The sequence below is a fragment of the Artemia sp. Qi Xiang Cuo genome, chromosome 11, assembly GCF_049724085.1.
Source record: "Artemia sp. Qi Xiang Cuo chromosome 11, ASM4972408v1, whole genome shotgun sequence".
NCBI classification, from domain to species: domain Eukaryota; kingdom Metazoa; phylum Arthropoda; class Branchiopoda; order Anostraca; family Artemiidae; genus Artemia; species Artemia sp. Qi Xiang Cuo.
The window spans coordinates 46,689,545-46,716,203 of record NC_142804.1 but is presented as its reverse complement, the minus strand read 5'-3'; the positions used below and the strand labels follow the sequence as shown (position 1 = coordinate 46,716,203).

General features: G+C 35.4%; 1 protein-coding gene across 4 annotated transcripts in view; it reads left to right on the top strand.

Annotated features, from left to right (window-relative positions):
- Positions 1–26,659, top strand: part of LOC148947046 (uncharacterized) — a 132,294-nt gene that overhangs the window by 21,894 nt on the left and 83,741 nt on the right. For 3 of the 4 annotated variants that reach the window (XM_089096835.1, XM_089096833.1, XM_089096834.1), the window contains exons 3-4: positions 11,909–11,987; positions 23,499–23,619. In XM_089096835.1, the coding sequence (XP_088952961.1) occupies positions 11,909–11,987; positions 23,499–23,619 (200 nt within the window). The remainder of the gene's footprint in view (positions 1–11,908; positions 11,988–23,498; positions 23,620–26,659) is intronic. The other variant, XM_089096836.1, reaches the window with a different exon arrangement.

The window sequence follows — 26,659 nt, the reverse complement described above, 5'->3', positions numbered from 1 at the left end:
ATCTCCTAGGTCTAAAAAAAACGAAACTTGTTGATAAAAAGTTTATTTATTCAGGTAGGGAAGATAGAGTAAAGAGATCATGGGTAAAACTAATGAGGAATAAGGAAACTTCTAAGGCTTCCCTAGGTTGGGAAGCTATTAATAATGAAATCTTAGTTTCTCACTTCATGACAAATAAAAAATGCAAGGTATCATTCATAATGGTATGTTATTTGGTCTTTGTAGAACCGAATGAAAGAGACGCTAGTGACTCGGGTGAATTTTAAATTAAGTTAGTGGAACAAACAGAAAAGACACCATGTAGAAATATGACGTTTTTATTTGGGGACTGTATTGTCCAGGTTGGTAATAATAAGAATAAATGGTACCCTAGCTTACGTAAATTTGCTGTAGGTATGGAAAATAGCAATGTTAATAGACTACTACAATTTGAAGGTGTAACAAATGTATTTGGTGATGGCAGGATTGATACAGGATGCTAGGGTATATAGGATTTCCGTTTATGATGTTTTAAAGGAAATGTTTCAAAAACTCATTTACCACACTATCAGCACCTGGGACCTTATTATTTTTTAATCCTTCTGGTACTGTCTCTAACTCTTCCTCCCAAAATGAATCTTCCTTTACTTCCAAATTGTCACAAACTCTTTCATTCTTTTCTATATCATTTTCTGTAACCCTTTCCAACACTGCTCGAAATTTTGAAAAATATATTTGTTCGAAATAGTCAAAAGGTCTACTAGCTATGGATCCAGAAATACCAAGCCCTCCAAAACCTTCTAGGTAAGGGTTGTAAATTTTGCAATTTGCTCATTGTTAATCTACAAGATTTATCACAATGAAAAGGGGAATGTTTGATTGTGGGTGTGTCCAAAAAAGCTAAGGGTGTTAAGGTGAAACCTCAGGAGATACTAAGGGAGATATTGGCCTATATCAAACGACACTAGGTGTATCCAGGCTAAGAATCTGCAGTATTTAGGAACGGCTAGGGGTATTAATTTGAAACTCTCAGGACACCACTACTATTGTGGTTACGAATGCGACTGCTCCTGTGACTACTTCTGACTGCGGGAACTTGTGACTGTGACTGATACTACATCTAGTTTTGACTACTTTCGGGGAATGTTCAGAAACTGCTGAGGGTCTTAAGTTGAAACTTTCTGGACATGTTCAAAAGGGCACGCTTAGGCTTATCCATACTCATGTCAGGAACGGCTACGGGTTCTAAGGTGAAACTTTCATGGAATTCTAAGGGGGATCTTTTTTTCTAAATCAAAATACACAATATGTATCCCGATTTTAAAAACAGCACGTCTGTAATATCTCAGGAATAGTGAAGGATATGTACTCAAAACTTTCGGAGAATGTTGAGGGAAATATTGAACTTAGTCAATATACAACTATGTGCATCTCGGTTGTCAAAAGGGCTTAGGTGCAATATATCAGGATTGGTTGCATCAGAAACAACTGACATTGAAAAAACTGCTCGAGTGGTTTCTGCTCTTCCAGAGAATAATAGGCAACAATTATTGCAAGAAATTTCGTTGTTGTTCTGTCTGTCGATTTATCAATGAGGATTGAGATCTTGGTCACTTTCAATACACCAACTATCTCGTATTCACGTGCTTTTCAAATTACATTTTTTTTTTATTATTGTGGTTATATTTGTCCTTGCTGAGGCCATAGGCTGAACAGCAGGTTTGTCTTTCTCTTTTTTTTCTGACTATTTTATTTACTTCTTAAATTTCACTGCAACTGGTGTCCTCATCCATGTTTCTTTGCTTTGCAAGTCAGTGGCAGTTTCTTCCCTGGAGAAGTCTCAAACGATCCATCTGATTCTTCTAAAGAGTTAGTATCATTAATACTATTAATGTTGAAATCATTCTTGTCCAAAATTTTATTGAGTATGTGATTTAACTACATCACAACCTGGGTTTCTTGACTGTCCTCTTAAGACAAAATGATGGAGATATAATGTTTGTACTAGAATTCTTTACAACAGAAGCAATCTGCGTCACAAAGGTCTGAACACTCGATTTTACAGATTTTTCTTGGACAGAATAAGCTGCCATTGTCACTTCTTCAACAGCCTCACTTGCAGAATTCGCACCAAGCTGTTCATGCAAATTTATTCTTTTAGTAGAAACAATAGACGAGACACCCCACTTTATTCAAAAGATGGAACGCAAACATGGTAAAATCACCAAGTCTTATGATAAAATCACCAAATTTTAGGCAAAACAACCAAAAAACACCAAACGAAAAAGAATCCCCAAATTTGGTGATAAATCACCAACGGTGGCAACGCCCTGGAAATATCCCATCCTAGCAACGAGCATTCTAGCGCTTTAAAGATTGTTTGAAAGTCACAAAAATTTAAACTTTAATTAATATACATTATGACAGGTCAATACGAATTTATCTTTTTCTTTTTCAAAATCTATTTAGCTATTCAAAAAACCCTAAATAAAACATATTTTTGAATTTCAATTATTAAATATTCTATATATGAAATTTCGTTAATTCATGAAATCTTTATTACAAACGATAACATGCTTTAAAACCAATAATGCTTTTTATTATAATAATAAAAACAACTTGTAAAAACTTTAAACCTTTTGCACGAGACAAGTTAGCAAGTTAGTAGCCCCTGGTATGGCTATTACTTGTTAACTGATCTCGTGAAAACTGGTCTCTGGTCTCAATTTATAGTTAAAGTTTTGACAAATTGTTTTCACTATTAATTTATAAAGCAATATTGGTTTTAAAGTATGTTATCGCTTGAAATAAAGATTTTATGAATTAAAAAAATATCATATATAGTATATCTAATGATTGAAGCTCAAACGCTGTTTTATCTAAGGTTTACTAAATAGCTAAAAAGATTTTGGAAAGAAATAAATATATATACAGACATTTCTTAAGGCTTATTGAAGAAGTTAGCGCAATTTAGGATTGATTACAATTTTTGAAGAGCTCTAATATTGAGGTGTGGCCGTAAGTCCGACCTCTATGTATTTTGAGCTCTAATAATATGTATTTAACCCATGCCTTGATTAAATTAATAGGAATATACTTAGTTACGGCTATGGGTTCGAAAGTGAAACTTTCATGGAATTCTAAGGGGGACCTTTTTTTCTAAATCAAAAGACACAATATGCATCCAGATTGTAAAAACAGCACGTCTGCAATAGTGAAGGGTATGTAGTCAAAACTTTCGGAGAATGTGGAGGGAAATATTGAACTTAGTCAATATACAACTATGTGCATCCCGGTTGTCAAAAGGGCTTAGGTGCAATATATCAGGATCGGCTAATAGTATTTAGTTTAAGCTTTCAGGGAATATTGGAAGTAAATCAAAAGATTTTTAAGGGCATTTAGTTGAAACTTTCAGAGAAGGTTAAGGTAGATGTTACACATGATTAAAATACAGTATTTGCATCCCGGTTGTTAAAAGAGTGTAGCTGCAATATCTCAGGGACAGCTAATGACATTTAATTGAAACTTTCAAGGAAAATTGAGGGGTATGTCGAAACAAATCAAAAGACGCTAATTGGAGCTAATAAATTAGAATCGAATATCTTTTATACTTTTGAAAAATAAAAAATAAAAGTGAAAAAAGTATTGAATTGCTGAGTTTCCAACGATCAAAATCATTGTATATTAAATATTCAGTTTATATTCAAAAGCTTTTTCAGTCATCTTTATTATTATAGGTTTTTATAATAACCATAAACACACTGAGCAAAATACAAATGGTTTTCAGCATAACGCAAATGACGTAACAGGCTTTAGAACTTTTACGGTTAGAGGATGGGAAGTGGCAAGTACCTAAAATTCTACTTAAAGTAATTTTTGTTCGTTTTAAGTTCAACTTGAATATTCAATCTAACTTTTAATCATTTTAAGGTTTATTTATTCATCTCTATCGAAATCTGTATGATCATTTATTTTAATTTATGTTCATTTTGGATTTAATTTGTTCTTTAACTGTAATTTCTAGTCGTTTTGAGTTTGAACTATTTTTATAGTACTTTATTTCTGCTGGTCTTAAGTTTGTTATGGCTCTTTACTTCTTTTTTTTTGAAGAACTTCTTTTTTGGAAAGTTTTTTTTTATATTAATGTTATAAAAGGTTAGTAAAAGACTAAAAGACTTGTTATCTAATTTAATAACTGTAAGTGAGGTTTAATCTTAACTTTTCTATTAAATTTGTCCTTAATTTAAGGCTAATTCACAATGAGATTTTACTTACAATGAAATCTATCTAGAGCTAATTTGAGCGAATTAAGCGAGCGCTAGCTAGATTTTGGCATTAGTAACTCGCATTGTGAGTGTACCTTTATGTATATTTCAGATAATATATATATATGAAACTTCTACCTGTGTTTTTTAGGACTGTCGCATTGTAAGCTCGAAATGTCGTACCATATTCTTTTTTACACTAAAATAAATTTATATTTGTTTGCTATTATGTAAGTGTTTGCTTTTTCTTAATTGTATCAATGGAACCTTCAAACCTTGGGTAGCGCTTGTTGTGTTGCCCTGCGTGAACATTTTTGAACCTTTCAACCATTCTGATTAAAATTGTTATCATATCTTGATATCTCAATCCAATTCCAAGTGAGTGGAGATTTGGGGGTCCTCTGGGTTGTTGAAGTAGTACCAGGTTGTCCTCTGATCAGTTTTTGTCTGATCAGATTTTTTGATCTGGTGAGCCTTTCGTTCTCCCCTTTGAGGGGAGGGCGAAATACCTGGGTGATACATTATTCTTTACTAAATTGAATGTTTCGCTTAACGTCCGAAGTCTACTGAAGTCACAGTTGACGGTATTGCGTTGACTATGATGATGCCAACTTTCCATCTGTTGTACAATTTTTCAGATCTTGGCAGAGAAACTTTTCAAGACTGCGCAGTCGACACTTTAAATGTGCCTCATTGTTTTCCTGGAGAAAATCTGGACGAATAAAAGAAAAGTTTTAACATTCACGATTTTTTTTTTCTTATCTTCTTTCGAATCTATCTTTTGTATGCACGTGAAGAAATTCATTTCAGCTTTTATTTCTTCCTCCATACTTCGTTTGGCTGCGGATCTTAGTCTAGCTACTAGCTTTTTTTCCTGCTCTTATATGTGACCGATTGACTTGAGGTGTAACTCATGAACTTGAGAAACTTGAGGTGTAACTCATTTAATTGCAAATAAAAAGTTCCAGTCCTCATTCTAAGGGCCGAGTCCGATTGGAGGGCAACTAATTTCTATGTTTTTTTTTTTTTTTACTCCCGGGCACCTCACACCCTTTTCATGGTACTGGATCAAAACTGCCAGGCAGCAAGTTCAAGGCAGCCAAAATTTTAATTAGATCGGTCAGAGTCCATAAAATTTGTCTCTGTTTTGAAGAAAAACTTTTTAGTGAGAAAAATAAATCTCTTTTAAAGTTGATCCAGTAATGATTACTATTATTTCGAATATTCTTAATAATAAACGTTAATTTCAAAAGAAGAAAAAATTTGAGGATTTATAAAAAAAAAGAGCTTGAAATCATCAAGAATGGCTTTAGACGGAAGTGAAAAACACTTTATTGACATCACCATAGTCAAAAACCCCATACATGAGAATTACAGTCCCCCACCTAAAACAGAAAGAAAAGCGGCATTTTTGAATGAGAAGCACTGATTTGCCTTTATTTTCCTTTTTTTATATACCAAGGGTGGCGGTACCGAATAAGTGGTTGTAGAATCAGAGGCAACGCTATAGCGTCGCCTATAGTGAGGACCATACGGCGCCAATGTTTTATTATTATTATTATTTATTTTTTCCCAGAGGCACTTCATATGGAAGGGGTCGTTGTAGAAAATTCAAAGAGTGCTCATTCGAATAGAAACCGAGAGTTCTAGTGCCCCTTTTAAGGGTCAAAAGTAATTGGAGGGCAACTGCCTCCCCCCACGGCCAGCATTCCTCCAAACACATCCAATCAAAATTTTGAGATAGCCATTTTGTTCAGCTTAGTTGATTTCAAGATAGAAAATATATTATTGAGGAGGACACTTCCCCACAACCCTCAGGGCAAGGGTTTTAAGTTTTGTCCTGGGGGCATAAGAGGTTTTAATAAAAGGCGTTGTAGCAGAAACTTCAAAAAATGCTCATTCAATTGGAAATTCAAAGAGCTAGTGCCCTTTTTAATAGTCGAAAGTGATTGGAGGGCAACTAACCCCCCCACGTCCATCATATCCGCAAACACATCCAATCAAACGTTTGAGATAGCCATTTTGTTCAGCGTATTTGATTTCCAGATAGAAAATATGTTTTTGAGGAGGACACTCCCCCACAACCCTCAGGGCAAGGGTTTTAAGTTATGCCTTTGTTCAATCAGTTCTGTTCAGTAAGAACAGTATATCAATGTGCTAGAGCCCTTTTTAATAGTCGAAAGTGATTTGAGGTTAACTAACCCCCCTCTCACGCCCGCCTTTTCCCCAAACACATCCAATCAAAATTTTGAGACTGACATTTTATTAAACGTAGTTTTAAATTCTGGAAATTATCACTTAAAGGATAAGAACTTCCCAACAGCCGCCGGCTTTAGGGTTGTAAGTTATGCCCTCGAGGCCTTTAAGGTTTTGTATTGACAACGTTGTCGTAAAAAGCTTCAGAATGGGCTCGATTAGAAATTTAAATGTCTTATTCCCTTGTTAATAGTAGAATGTTATTCTAAGGCAACTGACACCCCTTCCACGCCCACTATTTCCCCAAACACATCCAATCAAAGTTTTGATATAGCCATTTTGTTCAACGTAGTTGAAAGTTCTGGAAATTATTTGTATTAGGAGGACAACCCCCCCCCCCCACAGTCTTCAGCGGCAAGGGTTATAAGTTATGCCCTTGGGGCATATATGGTTCTTATGGAAGGAATGCTCGTATAAACTTCAGAGGGGGCTCATTTGATTGGAAATTGAAAGTTCTAGTTCAATTTCTAAACGTCAATAGATATTGGAAAGTAACAAGCTTCCCCCCCCCATACCTTTTTTTCCCCAATGCATCAAATAAAAATTTTAAGATAGCTATTTTGTTAAAAATAGTTCAAAGATCATATAGCAAAACTCCGGTGTCGACACAACTCACCAGGGCCCGAGGGCAGGCGTTGTAAGTTATTCCCTGGGGGCATATATGGGTCTTACGGAAGGGATGCTCGTATTAACTTCAAAGAGGGATCATTTGATTGTATATTGAAAGTTCTAGTTCACTTTTTAAGTCAAAAGAGATTGGAGGGCACCTAGCCCCCCCCCCCCCGCCCCTCCACGCCCTTTTTTCCTAAAACCCATCCGGTAAGAATTTTGAAATATCTTTGTTTTAAATATTTCAAAGAGCATATAAAGAAAACTAGGGATCCACAAAGCCCCCCAGGGCCTGAGGGCAGGTGTTGTAAGTTATGCCCTGGGGGGCATAACTTACAATATACTGTTCTTATTGAAGGGATGCTCGTAAAAAATTCAGAGACGGCTCATTTGATTGCAAATTGAAAGTTCTAGTTAATTTTTTTAGAGTCAAAAGAGATTGGAGGGCAACCAGCCCCCCCCCCCGCCTCTTTTCCCCAAAATGCATCCAATAAAAATTTTAAGATAGCCATTAATTTAAAAATTTCTCAAAAGTCAGATAACAAAAACCCAGGTGTTATCACAACCACCCAGGGCCCGGGGGCAGGCACTCTAAGTTATAACCTGGGGCATAGGCTATTTTGTTTGTATAAAAAGGATGTTTGTATGAACTTCAGAGAGGGCTCATTTGATTGGATATTGAAAGTTCAAGCTCACTTTGTAATAGTCAAAAGAGATCCGAGGGCAGCTAGCCCCCCCCCCTCACGCCTTCTTTTTCAAAACTATCTGATGAAAATGTTGAGATAGACATCGTTAAAAATAGTTCAAAGGCCGGATAAGAACAAATACGGTGTCAATAGAACCCCCCAGGGCACATGGGGAGGCGTTCTAAGTTATGCCCTAAGGGTATGTATGGTTCTTATGAAAGGGATGCTCGTATAAACTTAGAGGGCTCATTTGATTGGAAATTGAAAGTTCTAGTTCACTTTTTAAGTGTCAAGAGAGTTAAACTAGCCCCCCCCCCGCTCTTTTTTTCCCAAAAACGCCCGCTACAAATTTTGAGATAGCCAGTGTTTTGGAAATTGTTCAAAAATTAGATAACAAAAACACCCCAACAGAGCCCGGGGGATAGGCGTTGTAAGTGTTGTCCTGGGGGCGTATATGTTTCTTATGAAAGGGATGCTCGAATAAACTTCAAAGAGGGCTCATTCGAATGGAAATTAACAGTTCTAGCTCAATTTTTAGGAGTAAAAAGACATCCGAGGGTAACTAGCCCCTCCCTCCATCCACACACCCTTTTTCCCCAAGCCCATCCGATAAAATTTGTATAATAGCCATTTCGTTAAAAATAGTTCAAAGGTCAGATAAAAAAATTCCTGTGTCGACGGAAACCGCCAGGGCCCAGAGGCAGGCGTTATGAGTAATCCTCTAGGGGCATATACAGTTCTTATAGAAGGGATGCTCGTATAAACTTCGGAGAGGGCTCATTTGATTTGAAATTGAAAGTTCATGTTCACTTTTTAAAAGTCAAAAGAGATCAGAGGGCAACTAGCCCCCCCCTCCTCCACGCCCTAAATGCATCAGATAAAAATTTTGAGATGGATAGTATGTTAAAGTAGTTCAAAGTTCTTATAAAAAAAAAAACTCCGGTGTCGACACTGCCCCCCAGGGCCTGGGGGTAGGCGTTGTAAGTTATGCACTGGGGGCATATATGGTTGTTATGGAAGTGATGCTCGTATAAACTTCATAGAGGGCTCATTTAATTAAAAATTGAAATTTTTAGTTTAATTTTTAAGAACTAAAATTGATTGGAGGGCAGCTAGTGTCCCCCAATATTCCTTTTATTTTTTCCCAGTGAAAATTTATGTAGAAGGGGTCGTCGCATAAACTTCAAAGAGGACTCATTCGATTGGAAATCGATATTTCTAGTTCCCTTTTTAAGAGTCAAAAGTGATCAGAGGGCAAGCGGCCTCCCCCCAGGCCCTTTTTCCCCAAATACATCTGATAAAAATTTTGAGCTAGCCATTTTGTTAAAAATAGGTCAAAGATCATATAACAAAAACTCCTTTGCGTATGGTGATTTCGTAAAAAATAGTTCAAAGATCAGATAAGAAAAACTCCTGTTTCGACACAACCCCCCCCCCCCGCATGGCCGGGGCAGGCGTTGTAAGTATTGCTTTGGGGGAATATATGGTTCTTATGGAAGGTATGCTCGTATAAACTTCAGAGAGGGTTCATTTGAATAGGAATTAAAAGGTGTAGTTCATTTTCTCAGAGTGAAAAAAGATTAGAGGGCAACTAGCCCCTCCCTCCCTCCGCGCCGTTGGGTGTATCGGATGGATAAACTCATCCGATAAAAATTTCATGTGACCATTTTGTTAAAAATAGTTCAACCTTCAGATGTTAAAACTCCAGGGTCGACACAACCCCCCAGGGCCCAGGGATAGGCGTTGTAAGTTATGCTCTAGGGATATATATGGTTCTTGTAGAAGGGATACTCGTATAAACTTCAGAGAGGGCTCATTTGATTAAAAATAGAAAGTTCTAGTTCACTTTTAAAGAGTCAAAAGAGACCGAAGCTTAATCTAGTCCCCCCACTCCCTTTTTCCCCAAACCCATCCGATAAAAATTTTGAGATAGCAATTTTGTTAAAAATAGTTCAAACATCAGATAATAAAAACTCCGAGGTTGACACAACCCCTTTTTTCACTGATATTGTTACTTTGATATCGCATTTGATACTTTGATGAATATTTTATTTATTTTTTAAATTTGATTTTGAAATAAGGAATTTCTGAAAACTAGAAATTTTTAGCATTCAAAAAAGAACAAACATTAATTAAAAAAAAAACTTTCCGAAAAATAAGTCTTACAAAGAAAAGTAAAATCCCTTTTCAGCTTCACCGCAACAGATAAGAATACCTGTTGAAATTCAAACTCAAAACCACCAGAAACTACTATTAAAAAATAAATGAAACCCAAAACGAACAGAAATTAAATAAAGAATCATAGCAAAAACATACAACAAGTAATAATATAGAGTAATATATAGATCTTAAAGCGAGTAATGCTTAAATTGAATTTGAAAATCAAGCTTAAAACGAAAAAAAATATTTTCCTATTGAATTATAAATGAAAATTAAAACGAACAGAAATTAAATAAACAATCAATGCAAACAAACATAAAATAGATATTAATGTAAATTAATAAATAAATCTTAAAACGAGTGAAACCTAAACTGAATATGCAAATCAAGCTTGAAACGAACAAAATTCACCACAAACAAGAGTTTGGGTATGACCTCCTTCTCTCACTGTAAAAGTCTAAAACCTACTGCGTCATTTGCGCTTTACTGACAACTATATGCGTCTTGAACAGTCTTGGAAAGTATAAACAACATCAAATTGAATATTGAATGTATAATGATATTAATTGTTGAAAGATCCATCAGTTTAAGAATTTATATCACTGTAATTGTATTTTTATTTTCAACACTGTAAGAACTGGAAAAGAAAATATTTGTAATATAATCCGTTTTCAGTTAATAGCCAATGACGCAGTAGGTTTTTATTTACAGTTAGGAAAGGAGGCAGTATCAAAACACTTGTTTGTAGGGAAACTATATTCGTCATTAACAACTTTAAAAAGAGCTAATAATTTAAAGTGAATATTAGAGGTATAATGATTTCTAGTGCTGAAAGCTCATTAGTTTAAAACGTTACTGTCAATGTAATGTTTGTTTCCGATATTAAGTACAAAAAAAGATATTTGTCATAAAATTGGTTTTCAGTAAAGCGCCAATGATGCAGTAAGTTTTAGACTTTTACATTGAGAGAAGGAGGTCATACCTAAACTCTTGTTTGTGGTGATTTTTGTTCGTTTCAAGCTTGATTTGCATATTCAATTTAAGTTTCACTCGTTTTAAGATTTATTTATTAATTTACATTAATAGCTATTGTATGATTGTTTGCCTTGATTATTAATTTCAGTCCTGTTTGTTTTAAGTTTCATTTATACTTCCATAGCAAAATTCTTTTTTTCGTTTTAAGATTGATTTTCATATTCAATCTACAGCATTACTCACTTAAGATCTATTTATTCAGTTAGCTTATTGCTTGTTGTATGTTTTTGCTGGGATTGTTTATTTAATTTCTGTTCGTTTTTGGTTTCATTTATTCTTTAATAGTAATTTCTGGTCGTTTTGAGTTTGAATTTTAAAAGGTATTTGTATCTGCTGAGCTTAAGTTTAAAATGGCCTTTACTTTTCTTTGAAAAAATTGTTTTTCAGGAAGTTTTTTTTTTTAATTAATATTGTGAAAGGGCTCATCTGAAAGAAAATGTTAATGTCTGCTGTTAAGTTTAAATTTTCAGGGAATGTTAAATTAAATCAATAGACACTAAGTGCATCCAGGTTGTTAAATGGGAGCATTTGTAATATCTTTAAGGGGGACAGGTGCTGAATTAAATCAGAAGTTACTAAGCTGTGTTGTCAAAAGGGTGTATCTGCAGTAGCTGGGGAACAGCTAAAGGAATTGAGTTGAAATTTTTAGGGCATGTAAAGATAAATTAAAAACACTACATACATCCAGTCTGCCAAAGTGTATCTGCAATGTCTCAGGAACATTCATATCACGGTACCCTGTTTATCAGCATAATATTATGATCTTAGAATATCCTCGCATCAAAGCTTCAAAGTATTTAGCACCTCAATAAGCTGGCAATAGCCCTAATTTGTTCTTTAATCGTTTTTTTGCTTTTACTTGTATGATTTTGTCAAAAATTGATATAAAAGTGGATTTCTGTTTTTGTTTTTCTTCAGATTCGACTTGATAAAGAAGCTGGGACAGGGTACTTACGGAAAAGTTCAACTAGGAGTCAACAAAGAAACTGGACAACAGGTTGGTCAATTTAGATTGTACAAAAGAAATTGGTACTAGGTACTTTTAATCTTCCGAAACTATCTCACTCACTTTTTCTTTTCAGAAGACAAAGTGATAAAGACCACATTGAAAAAAGCTGCATTTACGCATAGTTATATACAGTCGAAAGAAATTAAAAAGAAGCGTTAAAATAAGGGTTCAAGCCTACTTCAAGATACTTTTTCAATAAGACGATAATTCTTAAGACGACAACTGGCTCAAGTTCATTTTAACACGCACTTAAAAATATCCTTCATACTCAAGCATGTAACCAAACAGCTTAAAATCTAGTAAATCTTTCTGCCTGATCGTTGTTGTATTTCTTAAACGAAGAGATTTACAAAATTTGCAAATTTTGAGGTTTGAAATGATGTTGGAGGTAAGATCAACAGGGCATTCAATCACATTCAATCATCACATTCAAACAATCACATTCAGGCATTCAGTGTATTCAATCACATTTTCCTATCCCACTTGTCCCATCAACATTGCTGATGAAATACTTAGATTTTGAGAAATAAATTTTTTTGTATATTTATTAAAAGAAATTATATTCAAAATATAGAAGAGATTATAATCCATAATTGGAAATATAATCAAACTATAAGTGATTGTCATTTTGGAGATATGTCATTTTACTAAGCAGAGTTTTGTCTTGTGCTTACATCATTGTGGCTAGTTATAAGCATTCAAAGTTAAAATCAGATCAATTCTCTATTACTTTTATTTCGACTCTTTACGCTAAAGTCTTAAATTTTTGTAAAATATTTCTCATTCAAATTCAACTGCACTTGTGTTTGATCAGCCTTTCTAAGTAAAATTGTGGCCAAAAGTGAAACTTTAGTGTAAAGACCTAGAGTTGAGGAAGGAGCAGCCCCTTTGATATGTGGCATAATTTTTGTTTGTTTTAAGTTTTAATGTTACTCCTTACTTTCAGTTGAAAATACTCTTTTTTTTAATTTAGTTTCTGGCCGTTTTTCAAATCCTGCTGGGAAATTACCCTCCCCCCCCACGTTTAAAATTTACCCCGAGTATTTCCTCACCACGTAAATTTCTCGCCTTGGAAATCCACCCCCACATAAAATTTTCGTATATTTTCCAATAACAAATACTTTATGTGAACAATGGTTATTCAAAATGTATAGCTTAAAGCCCTTTCTCCGTGGACTACGGGGGTGATGCCATACCTTAAGCTATAGCTATTAGACTGTTCAACTATGCTGAATCAAATGGCTATCTCAAAATTGTGATCCCATGTGTTTGGCAAAGAACGGGGGGTGGGGTGGGGGACTAGTTACCTGCCAATCTTTTTGGTCACTTAAAAAGGAAACTAGAATTTTTTATGTCCGTTCGAATAAGCCCTCTCCGATCTTCTAATACCATTGGTTCAACACGATCAACTCCGGGAAAAAAACAGAAAAAGAAAGAAAACAACAAATAAACACGCATCTATGATCTCTCCTCCAGCAAAAAAATACAGAATTTCATATTCTTGGTAGATAGGAGCTAGAAACCTGTACAACATGGTTCTCTGATATATTCTGATGGGGGGATTTTAATTAAGATTCCTTAAATTTTTTTTGGGGGGGGGGGGTATTTTTTCTCTTTTTGAAAATCAGGCAAATTTTCTCAGGCTCGAAGTTTTTGATGAGCAACATTAAACTTAATGAATTTTATATATTTGGAATCAACTTAAGAAGCCAATTGTTTTGATGAACTATTGTTATCAAACTTCTGATTTTTATTCTTTTGGTTACTATTGGGCCGAATTGCTCCTTACTATTTAGTTTGTTACCACGAACTGTTTGATTCAGGAGTGGTAACTAGCGTCTGCCTAAAACTTGAAATAAAAACAATGACGAAAAAAATGTATGGTAATTTCCAAAAAGATATTGAAAACGGAATCACATTTGTATAAAAAGCATACCATTGGATTACCCTTGTCAGAAATCTGTCACCGGTGATTTTACCGTGAAAATTTCACCGGTCACCGGTGAAAATTTGCGTGGTTTAAAAAAAAAAGGGAAACACCCTCTAAAAATCAAATTATCTTGATAACAATCACACCATCAAATTCAGCGTGTCAGAGAATCCTAATGTGGAGGTTTCAAGTTCCTATCTGCAAAAATATGGATTTTTTTTTTTTTTTTTTTTTTTTTTTTTTTTTAAGTTTTAGCGCCCTTTTTAAGCGACCAAAAATATTGGAGGACAACTAAGCCCCCTCCCACGTCCCTATTTCTCAAAAACGTCCGATCAAAATTTTGAAATTGCCATTTTGTTCAGCTAGTTGAAAGGCCAAATGACTATCCCTTTGGAGATAACATGAACCTCCACAGCCCCTGGGAAGAGGTATCTAAGTTATAAAATTTACCCATTGTTTACGTATAGCATTCGTTATCGGAAAGAATCCATACATTTTTTTGGGTGGGGAGGGGGTGAATCTTCCGGTGGGGGTATTTACCACGGGGAAAATTTTAAATGGGGAGGGAAGTTTCCAGGGGGTGAATTTTTCAAGGGGAATTTTACACTGTGGACTTTGCCCGAATTCCTATACGATATTCTTCAAATGTCTGGCTTTCTCTTTCCCGACTCAATTTTACGCATGGAGATGTTAAGGGTAACTGTCCGGGGTAAATTTTCACCAGGATTGAATTGTCAAGAGGATATATCCGTGGGAAGGAGGGATTTTCCGTCGAGGTGAAGCCAGATTTCCTGACATTATTTGAAAAAGATCAGGAATTAAATTTAAAAAAAAAAAGTTTTTTCAACTGAAAGTAAGGAGCAGCATCAAACCTTAAAAGTACATAAACATTACGTATATGAGGGGGCTTTCCCCCTCCTTGAAACCTCACTCTTTACTCTAAAGTTTGAGTTGTATCCTAATTCTATAAGAACGACTCCTGAAACACAAAGTTCGTTTAATTAGAACAATAAGAAACGTTTTTAAAAGTACCAAATTTTTTTTAGCGTGAACAGTGAGGTATTGAGGTGGGGGCAACCCCCCCCCCCTCATATACGTAATAAGTTCTGTTCGTTATAAGTTTTAATGTTGCTCATTACTTTCAGTTGAAAAAACTTGTTTTTTTTTTAATTCCCAAAGGATTGTTCTACAAAAGTTAATATTTAGCGTAAAAGGGGGGGGGGGTGGCAGTCCCCCTCATATATAGGATAATCCTGAACATGAAATGCATGGTTGCATGTGAAATCACATATAATCCTCCGTCGGCCTTGATAACAAAAAAAAGAAGAAACATAAAAACAGGGCTCTTTAGCTAATACTTTTACTATGATATAACATCACTTATTTTTCTATAATTTGATTTTACAGGAGTTCGAAAAACTAAAATGAGTTTGCAAAAAGTCATTAAAAAAATAGAAAAATACGCATTATCCCTTGTTCGTGGTATTTAGCCACCAGTGTTATACCGATAGGCCACAACGCCACTGGCGTGGTAATATACGGGTGTCACCACTTATTGGAGGGGAAAGCTCCGGCACCCAATTATAGTGTAATTCCCGCGTGTCTACCACACCGGTTCTGCAAATATCGGGTTTGGTACTACCCTATTTACAGTATACCCTGTCCCAGTGTATGATAACGTGATCGAGTGGTCAAATGGCCACTTTCTAAAGCCTAATGCACCCGCCTTGAGTTACGGAAACTAGTACACAGTTTGTAGAAAATACCTTACTTGTATTCTTCCAAAAAGTCACAATAATCACAAATATTTTAACTCAGAAAAGAACTGACTCCCCCAAACGGGGTCTCAAAGTAGACTAAAAAATAATAATAATCTTTACAGCAGTGTTCACATGGGTGGACCTTCGCTTGGCCCAGCCAATCATCTTGATCCCCATTCAAACCCAATTCTACCTCTTAGCTTTGTCTTACAATGACTCCCAAACCAGGAAGTACAAAAATAGAACTTAATTCAAACCTTACTTATTGCAACACAACTATGGCTTAGTAACGAAACTTTTAAATTATCATTACAAATTATACTATAGTTAAATCTAAGCAAATGTAATTAGAACGAAAACAGGTCATTTATCTGAAAGGAAAAGAAACAGGAGTGGAACCCCAACACTTCCCCCCGTAATATAAATGACCGCCCACGCGCTACCTTGGTCCACCCTTACAAACATAAATACATAACTTCCAGTTTACAAAATCCATTTGCCTTCTCTCTTGCACCAGTGTCTGTGCTACTACTTCCACCGCTTGGCTCTGGATCGGTCATCCTCACGTCTCTACTGTAGGACCACCGTGGTCTAAATCGTATAGCAACTGCATTAGGTTTTGAAAGTTGAAGTCCCCAAGATTCGTAGATAATGATTGTTAGCAGCACAATCAAAAACAAAAAATTTTCTCGCTCTCACGAATTTACAGTTGAGAGGAGCAGAGGATCAGTATCTGGCACATATGATGATGCCAGTCATCATAAAAAATTGTCTGCACTAGCCTCTTAATTTCCATCTGTGGAAACAACCCCACATCTCAATAAAAAAGTAAATTGCCCCTTGGCATAATTTCAAATAATCTAAGGCCGAAAATGCAAAGGCCTTTGAAAACGATAAGGGTACTGGGAATGAAATTAAATTTTAAGCGAACCATGAATCGCCTTTTTTCTGGGTTCCCTCTCCTGGGATAATTAAATGCAGAAAATGCGTTGATGCTAATTGAAGATGAAACTTAGATACTGAATATGGTTTTCCGGAAATAATTGTGGATTCCCATGAAGAATAACAGCTATGAATAGGGTTACTAGACAATGACTCGGGTGAAGCTTGAACTGACTAGGAGAGAGTATTCCCCAAGGACTCAAGATCAAAGAGCAAAAATCCCGGCGAAGGGATTATAACTTGCCCGCTAGTTCTCTATTGAGAAAAAGGACTACATTTCATGATTTCGCGCAGGGATCTTCCCCAAAGGATTCCTCCCCCTCATCAAGGATTGACATATCTTTTGAATTGATAATACTAATCTCAGATTCCCTTCCAAGTTTTTCAATTCAACTCGACATTCAATATCTCCCAACTTTCCCTCAACCCGTTGTAGGTCATTCATCTCTATTTTGTAACCATCTTGTTTTGTTCCCCATGAGTCTTTGACCTCTTTTCCCCCCTAATATTTATGCTATCAAGGCACAGCCCATCCAACATATATTTTTATCACAATCAAGACATGCTGTCCTCGTTCCCGTTATCTTTCCCCGGTCTAGATTTTATTTCAAAATCGTATTCTTGTAAGCACAGGGCCCATCGTGCCAATCGTCGGTTATCTGGCTTCATTATATTTAGCCCTCTCAATGGGTTGTGATCTGTCACTGTTGTATATTTTCGTCCATATGCATAATAGTCGAGTTTTTTGACTGCGAATATTATCGCAAGACAGTCATTTTCAGTCGTGCTATAATTTAGCTCTGCTTTTTACAACTTTTTTGATATAAATATGATTGAATGTTCCCCATCTTCAAATTTTTGAGATAAAACTGCCCCTAATCTGTAATCTGAATTTTGAGTTTGTAGCACAAATGGTAAGGAAAAATCTGGATTTATCAGTATTCTTTCGCTACAAAGAGCATCTTTCAGTGTATCAAATGCATTTTGTTCAATTTCTGACCATTTAACGGGGTCTGCGGCCCCCTTCCTTGTTAACTCCGTCAAAGGTGTAGCAATCGTTGCAAAATTTGGTATGAATTTTCGGTAATATCCTGCCAACCCCAAAAATGACCAAATTTTTTTCTTTGTATTCGGGACTGCTGCGCTTTTAATTTTTTCTGTTTTTTTTTACTTAATGGGGTTCTGATACCGTTTCCTATTTTGTGTCCCAGGTATTTTGTCTCTGACTGTACCAATTTTTATTTTTCTATATTCAGAGTTAATCCTGCTCTCCTCAGTCTGGTCAATACTTGTTCCATATGAGTTATATGTTCATTGAACGAGTTTGAAAATACTATAATGTCATCCAAGAAGGCTCTTGTATATGATAAGGATTTTAAGATACAATCTACTAGTCTTTGGAATGTTGCCGGTGCCCCTTTTAGTTCAAAAGACATATACCTAAACTGGTATAACCCAAAAGGCGTAATAAAAGCTGTTTTTGCTGAATCTTCTGGGTGCATCTTTATTTGCCAATATCCCCTTCTCAAGTCTAAGAACATCCCTACAAAAGATATGGGGAACATCCCTACAAAAGATATGTAATCGAAAAATTCGATAAACAGTAATCTAATATAACTAATAACTAATAATCATAAGTTATGGAATAACTAATAATCAAAAGTTAAGTGTACTCCACATTTCAGTTCCTCGAAATTTTTCAGTCCAATCTACACCCAATACAAACCAATGGTATCCTAGCCTAGGTAAATTCGGTGTAGGAATTTGAAAATAGTAACGGTTATAGACTGCTGCAATTTTGTATAAATAACAATCTGGTTGGTACTTCCACATTAACCAGAACACACTCGAGAAGTTTGCTCTGTTAAATCTGAGATAACCCACTTACCTTTCTATGTTTGGAGACAATTAGCTTAGGCTCAGTGAAAGAAACCACGATGTAGGTAAATTTTTTAATTAAATATTTAATGTATAGAGTTGGTATATTGGTTAAGTTATTTTAGGTAGGTTTTTGATATAATGTGTTCTGTGTGGCCTGCTTTCCACAATTTTCTGCTGTAGGTCCCATAATTTTGTTACTAAAGTATTGTATTTTCATCATATTTTAGTATATTTCATTATGATTAACCTAACTTCACTAGAGTGTGTTCTGGATAATTCGGAGATACCATCTGGTTATATCCAATACTGTGTTTGGTAATAAAATTGCCCATAAGTTAACAAGGTATTCAAATGATAAGACGACCAATCTTATTGATTATGTTATTATAAACCAAAGACTGGCAGGATCGAATCAAGATATTAGGTATATAGGAACGTTTTTATAAATGACAATAATCGAAAAAATTGCTTTTTATTATAATTCTCGAATCAAAATAGTATGATAATTGTCAATTTATTGAAATAATCATACCGCTATTTTTATACGATTTTCTTCTATTAAACACCCCCATTCCTTCCTCTTATGTTTTGTTACTGATTCATTCGTAAATTCTTCTAATTTTCTAGCTTGTTTATCTATTCATTTTTTAAGCATCTTATTACATTTTTTTGCTGTCTGTTATTGCGTTCCAATAACAGTACTTTTCTGTCATCGTTTTTTCCCCTAGTCCATCGATCTCAGATTATTGCTAGCAAGTTGTAAGAGTTTAACCTCCACGGTTCTTTCCAAAGGTGTGGACTTGAGGCTGAACCTAAGCGTGACAAACAATCTACCAAGCGTGAAACTACCACAAATCATTATCGATAAATACCCAAAACGAACAGAAATTACAATAAATAATCGAGCCAAACTCAAAACGAGCAGAAATTAACGTGAGTAGGGCTCAAAACCCCTATGCCTTCCCAAGGCCAGAACATAATTTTCACTTTACTGAAAAAAATACAAATGAATGTGTATTGTCAGTTTAATATAAATATAATGATATTTAATAATCAAAACGTTAATATTATTTGATTTATTAAAGTTATAAAAGTAAGAACATTTATATTTTTCAGTAAAATGCAAATTATGTTCTGGACTTGAGAGGCATAGGGATTTTGAGCCCTATTCATATTATTTTTGCTCGTTTGAGTTTGACACGGTTATTTATTATAATTTCTGTTCGTTTTGGGTTTCATTTATTTATCGATAATGATTTGTGGTAGTTTCACGCTTGGTAGATTATTTGATTTTATTTTTTGCTCATTTTTGGTTTAATGGAGTTCTTTACTTTTCTTTGAAAAACTTATTTTGGGGTAAAAGTTCTTTTTAATTAATTAAATTAAAAGATGATATGTCCATTCAGGATGTCAAAAGGGCGTTTCTGCAATATCTTGGGAATGAATAAGAGTACTTAGTTTAAACTTTCGGGTAATGTTCTGGGGGGGGGGTGAACCAAACCAGAAGATACTATGTACATTCAGGTTGTCAAAAGGGCGTATCTGCAATACGTTAGTAATGGCTAAGGGTATCAAGTCCAAATTTTCAGGGAAAGTTGAGGTCCTTTTTGAATCCCATGAAAAGACACAATGTGCTTCCAGGATGTCAAAGGGGCGTTTCTACAATGTCTCAGAAACAGATAAGGATATTTAGTTGAAACTTTCAGGGAATGTTCAGGGGATTTTGGACCAAACAAAAAGACCGTATGTGCGTTGTCCAAAGGGCGTATCTGCAATATTTCAGGAATGGCTAAATTTATTAAGTTGAAACTTTCAGGGTAGATTTAAGGGTATGTTTTACTAATATCAAAATTCACAGTGTGTATCGAGGTTGTCAAAAGAGCATATCTCCAAAATCTGTTTAACGACTAAGGGTATTAAATTGAAACTTTCTGGAAATGTTTAAGGGGATTTTGAGCTAAATCAAAAGACATAATATGAATTCAGGTTGTCGAAAAGGCGTATCTGTAATATCTCAGGGTTCGGCTAATGGTATAAATTAACAACTCAGGTGACCCAGCTTAAACTTTGCGGGACTGTTGACTTGGGAGTTCAAGTAGATTTGAAATTTTGACTTGGAAGGACCAAGGGGAGATTATCAAGGACAATAAATGTTTGAAGAAAAATGATGTTGTACTGATTCTTCGTGCAAAATGTGTTTTTTTATGTTGATCTGCTTAAAATTTCAGGCCATGAAGACACCTCAGCTTCAAGCTATAGAACCAATGGAACCTCGACCAGAAAAAAATCTGGTGGTTGGACTGGGGGACGAAGTATATTCTTTTAGTTTTAACCTTATGGGACCAATAGGGACTTATGAAAAGCGACAAGTTCTTGAGGGAAAATGTGTTTGATTTTATTCTCAGTGTGAATTATTCTAATCCGCTTGAAATTCCTGAGCTAATCCGCTTTAAATGTCTGACCACGAAGATACCTCAATTAAAGTTTCAGAAGCAAGGGGAAATCCACCGGAAACAAATCCTTTTGCATTGACTCTAGACGTCCTATTTTCATTTTTATTTATTAAACAACAACACATAACTCTTTTTAATAAGTGAACTCAAAATGTATTTATTTAAACAAAAGTGCAGTTTAAACAAAATATAATACAATACCCATTTTCAATGTATCTTCTTGAATAATACTTCCCCCTGCCCGTCCAACCAAAGTTCTGTATTATAACTATTATGCAAATTTATTACGAGACTTTTGTCCAAAAATAAATAGCAAGGGTAAATACCCTTGCTATTTATCGGAAGGGTAAATACTTCCGAACAAGCGTTAGCTTATGGAAGGTCATTTGTTTTTTTTTTGTCTTGTGTTGTTTTTGGAATAAACCCTTATCTTATCAAGCCAAAATCTGAATTTTTATGCAGAAAAACGGAAAGAAACCTTTACAAGTATTCCTTTTATTAATCAATAAAAAGATTATTTCAATTAAAACAAACAGAAACTGATTCGAAAAATGTATTTCCAAAAAGAAGTTTTGCAAAAAAAGTTAAGAGCTGCATTGAAATAATGACGAACAGAAATAAAGTAAAACAATAATTCAAGCATAAAATGAACCGAAATTAGTGTCAATGAATAAATGAGACCCAAAACGAACATAAATTGCAATGAATAATCAAGTAAAATTTTAAACAAATGGAAATAGCCACAAACAGGAGTAGGCCTAACACCAAGGCCATATCCTTGGGGTGGGCGTTACGGAGTTTGATCCCCCCCCCCTGAAATGTTTTTCTAACTCGTAAAACCATAACAAAATACACAAAACAAATTTGGATTCGCTTTTCAAGTGGTTTTGTAAACCTATCCCCCCAAACAAAAATCCTGGATACGGCCTTGTCTAAGCCTTCTAAATTCTTGAGCATAATTTGTGCTTTACTGAAAACAAAATGTATTTTAAACGTTTCTTCTTTTATAACTTTAAAAACCCCAAAATTGCTGAGACTTAGAGGAATGGATGTTAATATTCGTTAAACTGCCAGTCTGCTTTTTTCAGTTTTTTTTTTCAGGAATCCTGCTTATTATTGTGATTTTCTTTCTTTTTGTTGATTCTAGGACAAATAGAAACACACTGCTTGAACTGAAAACTGTTTTCAGTAAAGTTCAGATGACGCTCTGGTTTTCGAACTCCTAGGGAGCGTTAAACCTACTCCTGTATGTGGTAATTTCTGTTCCTTTAATTTTAAATTTATTATTTCACTTTTTTCTGCTAACTTTAATTTTCTTTGATAAACTTCTTCTTTGGAAAAAGTTTGCTTTTTTAATTAATTGCAGAGAAAAGTAATGTCGTTATTGCAATATATAGTGGTTTGTCTACGGATCCCCCAAACTGGAATGGTATTTTTAGTCTCGTTTTCCAAAGAAATCGGTATTTTCATTCAATTTTATCGGGAAATGCGGAATTGTGATCGAATTTTACTCTTTTTGAAATTCTTTATCGCGTTATTCTACTGCTATTTTTTTAGTTCTTTCCACTTGCCATTTATTCGACAAATACATATCATGCTGGAAGAGAGCCAGCCGATTTTGTTTTGCCGTCATTGTTTAACGTCATACTTTATTCAATAAAGTTTATTGTGTCCAGGGAAGTACTTGATAGCTTAACGTCTGGCTTAATGCCATACAGGAAATCATTCTAATGGGCTGATCTTCAGTATTAGTAGAAATACAAATATGAAATACAATAATAACATATTTCACAAAGGGTGTTGGGTTTTTTCAACAACAAAAAAACAACTATGAACCTTCCATGCTTTATTGAAAACTAGATTCGTGCAAGGCATTATAGAAGAGGTCAAAAGGAGCCCTATCCTCCTCTAACATCCGCATCCCCTCCCCAGCCTTGTTAATGCATACATCTTGTGCCTTTTTCGAATCATGACGGCTCAGGAACTGTTTTGGGAATGGTCGTAAATCGTCGAATTTTAATCATTAAAACAAAAACGAGATAGTTGAACGACGGTCGGAAATCAAAAACCTTTTTATATTTGTAAATATATAGGCATGTTTTATAAATAATTCTTGACTTCCATCCAAAGGCGAATCTACAGCAAAATCTTGGGGGATGGAGTCCAATGTGACAAGGGTGCCAATAATTGATTAAATTGATAAGTTTATTTAAAAAAAGAAATAAAATGGAATAAGGGCACAGGAAGAATCTTAGAGGGGGGCTGCCCCCTTGGATCCACCTGTGTTTCCATCAAAATCGACATTTAAAGATTTCTCTACCTCTTGACTTGGAGTCCAAAGCCAAAACAGGGGAGACTCGTATCTCCAAAAATGGTATTTGATATTCACCTAAAGTAAATCCTCACTTTTGCCCCTATCTCAACCTTTCTTTCGACTCATTTTACAATTATTTCTAGTTCACTAACATAAATATACTACTTTTATATACTAAACCAATCATCTGCCAAAATAGATTTATTAATTTACTTTTAGGTAGCAATCAAAACGATTAAGAAGGCAAAAATTGAAACTGACGCTGATCTCATAAGAATAAAACGTGAAATTCAAATTATGTCTTCTGTACAACATCCTTACATTATTCACATTTATGAAGGTAAGATTACTGAAAGCTATTGCTAGTTTTGTTTGACTAATTTCTACTGTATAATTGATTTCAATTTCTTTTTGTCATCTTGTTACTGGTTTTCGATGCGTGTCGTCCAATTAATTGAAATTAACTAACCGATTCCTTTTCCTATTACGGAAGTCTCAGCAATTACAGTGGTTAAATATGGCGATGAAACATGGGCTCTTTGGATGGCTGCGGAAAACACGCTTGATTTTTTTTAGGGGAAATGTTTACGGATTGTTTTAGGTAGATAAGTCGTTTCACAAACCGTTTATCAAAGAAAACGATGATTCGATGTCATTTTCTAGGGCTATAATGAAAGAAAGGGCAGTGGTTAATTATGGCCATGAAACGTGGGCTCTTAGAATGGCTGCCGAAAACACGCTAGTTTGTATTTTTAGGGGAATTGTTTATGGATAGTTTTAGGTGGTTAAGTCGTTTCACAGACCCTTTTGTCAAAGAAAACGATGATTCGATGTCATTTTCTAGGGCTATAATGAAAGAAAGGGCAGTGGTTAAATATGGCCATGAAACGTGGGCTCTTTGAATGGCTGCCGAAAACACGCTAGTTTGTATTTTTAGGGGAATTGTTTATGGATAGTTTTAGCTAGGTAAGTCGTTTCACAGACCCTTTATCAACGAAAACGCTGATTTGATGCCATTTTCTTGGGCTATAATGAAATAAAGGGCAGCTGTTAAATATGGCCATGAAACGTGGGCTTTTCGAATGGCTGCAGAAAACATGCTAGATGTTTTTGTAGGGGAATTGTTTACGGATAGTTTTAGGAAGGTAAGTCCCTTCACATACCGTTTATCAAAGAAAACTGATTTGATGTCGTTGGGCTATTATTAGGATCCTATTCAGGATTTTTTTCGGGGGGGGGGGGGGGGTTACTAAAAATAACTTGGAAAAACGCATCAAAATTGGTTTATATTTATTTTTGTTACGTTTTTACGAGTTGGACAAATATTTCTGGGGGGAGGGTTCAAACTCCCTACACGGCCTTGGCTATAATAAAAGAAAGGGTGAAATAGCTAGGCACCGTTTTACGGATAATATGTTGCCAAAAATTAGGCTTTCTGGCTGTCTGTCTGGGGTCAGACAGGTGATCCCCAAATGGACTTGGAAAGAAGTCATAAGAGAGGGTTTAAAAAAATAGATGGGAGGAAGCTTAGATTTGAGCTTTATGCAGATTATGGGAGGGGGAGCATGCGCAGATGTGTTGGTCTTAGGGGGCTTGGTGCTGCAATGAGTTATTAGCAGTATTATTGGTATTTTCTTTTTTTTTTTCTTTTACATGAATTTCAACCACTTAATTCACAATACTGTGCGGTTTAGTAAAAAGGGGATAAGTTACCTTTTTTTAATTTTTTTTAATAGAGCAAATTCAGTGTTAAACTGTTTCCATCAAATCAGAAAATTGCGAGGTGAAAAACGGGAGATACCTACTTAGCTTGGTTTGTAATGATGAATCGAATGAGCATACTCAATTCTGCCTAGTAGCCCAGCAAAAGTACGGTTTGACCGGAATAAAATTGCAAAAAAGGGTTTTTCTTACACTAAAATATTTAGAAAAAATCACTGAACAGCATATCCGAAATCTGCAAAATCGCCCGTCGGAAAAATCTTCTACGGCTGCTTAAAGGGGGTGGAAGGGACAAAAAAGTCGGTTTTTTCTATTTTGACAATTAGGAAGCTTTTTTTTACACTAAATGTTCATAAAAAATAGCTGAACAGCAAATCCAAAATCCGCGAAAATCGCCCGCCGGGAAAACCTTCTGGGGCTGCTTAAAGGGGGTGAAAGGGGTAAACAAATTTTTTTTGATTTTTGTTATTTCTGTACGTTCGGGGACTCGATTCTGGTATAAATCAACTCGCTGAAACCGCCAATGATGTTACTTTTATTGTAACACGCCTGTGACTTCTATTAAGCTATAAATAGGATTTTAATAGCTCCATCGCAAAAATAAAGGAAAGAGCTTTCCTTCCGAAGTGTTAGAAAGATCAGATCAATGAAAGCCTGAAATACTTCAATCAGCAACACAGGAAAATCTCGTACGGCAATTTAAAGGAGCAGAGAAGTACCCCACTCTTTGTTGCTTTGGTAATCGTTGGAAACCTGGTTATCCAATGAGAATCAACCTTGTGAAGACCAGACTGCAGAAAAAGTGAAACTATAGGCATAGTCGCATAGAAACTTGAAAAATCATTCTTATTATCGGCTTCTTTTACAGTTGGAAAACAAAAATATTAACACGTCTATATATAAATCACAGTTTTGATAATCATTATTTTTATATCACATAATATTGAGAATAATCACTTCATTAATGAGCACTACAAAAGAGCACAACCACCGTTATTACAAAACACTAAAATTTTTCTTCTTCTAGAGATGTTGGTTCAGAGCTATTACAGTTTGTTTCCATGCACTGTCCGCAAGCAAGTGTGCAGAGCATGCCATTCTTACGGCAAGTGAATCTGGCAGTATCGCAACCAGATTTGCATTTGCAGCGGATAATTTGAAGAAGACTTTGAGGAGCTGGTTTCTTCTCCGTCATTACTGGGATATAACTATCAGCAGAGTCGCCATTCCCAGCTCTCTGGTTTCATCGCAGCAGCCTCGCTTTTCCATTCCATTACCTGCAAATACACGCGAAAAGAATGGAACTTCGCAGCTGAGGGTGTGGGAGGCATCCGATCAGGGAAGACAAATGCGGAAGAGGAAGCGAGCTTGGCCAAGAACAGACGATGTCTCAAGGACATGAAAGTTTCTTCAGGCATTTCTTAATAAATTCTCAAAAGAGCTTGTTCACCAGCTACAATGAGCTCGTCTTTCCGAGTCATAAATAGCTCGGCTATAAATAGCCGAGTCAAACTCAAAGCGAGCAAAAATTCACATTACTAGGGCTGGCAACCCCCATGCCTTCTCAAGAACATAAAATAACTTAGGCTTTACTGAAAAAAAACAAAAAAAAAAGACATGACTGTGGATTGTCAGTTTGATATACCTATAAAATCAAA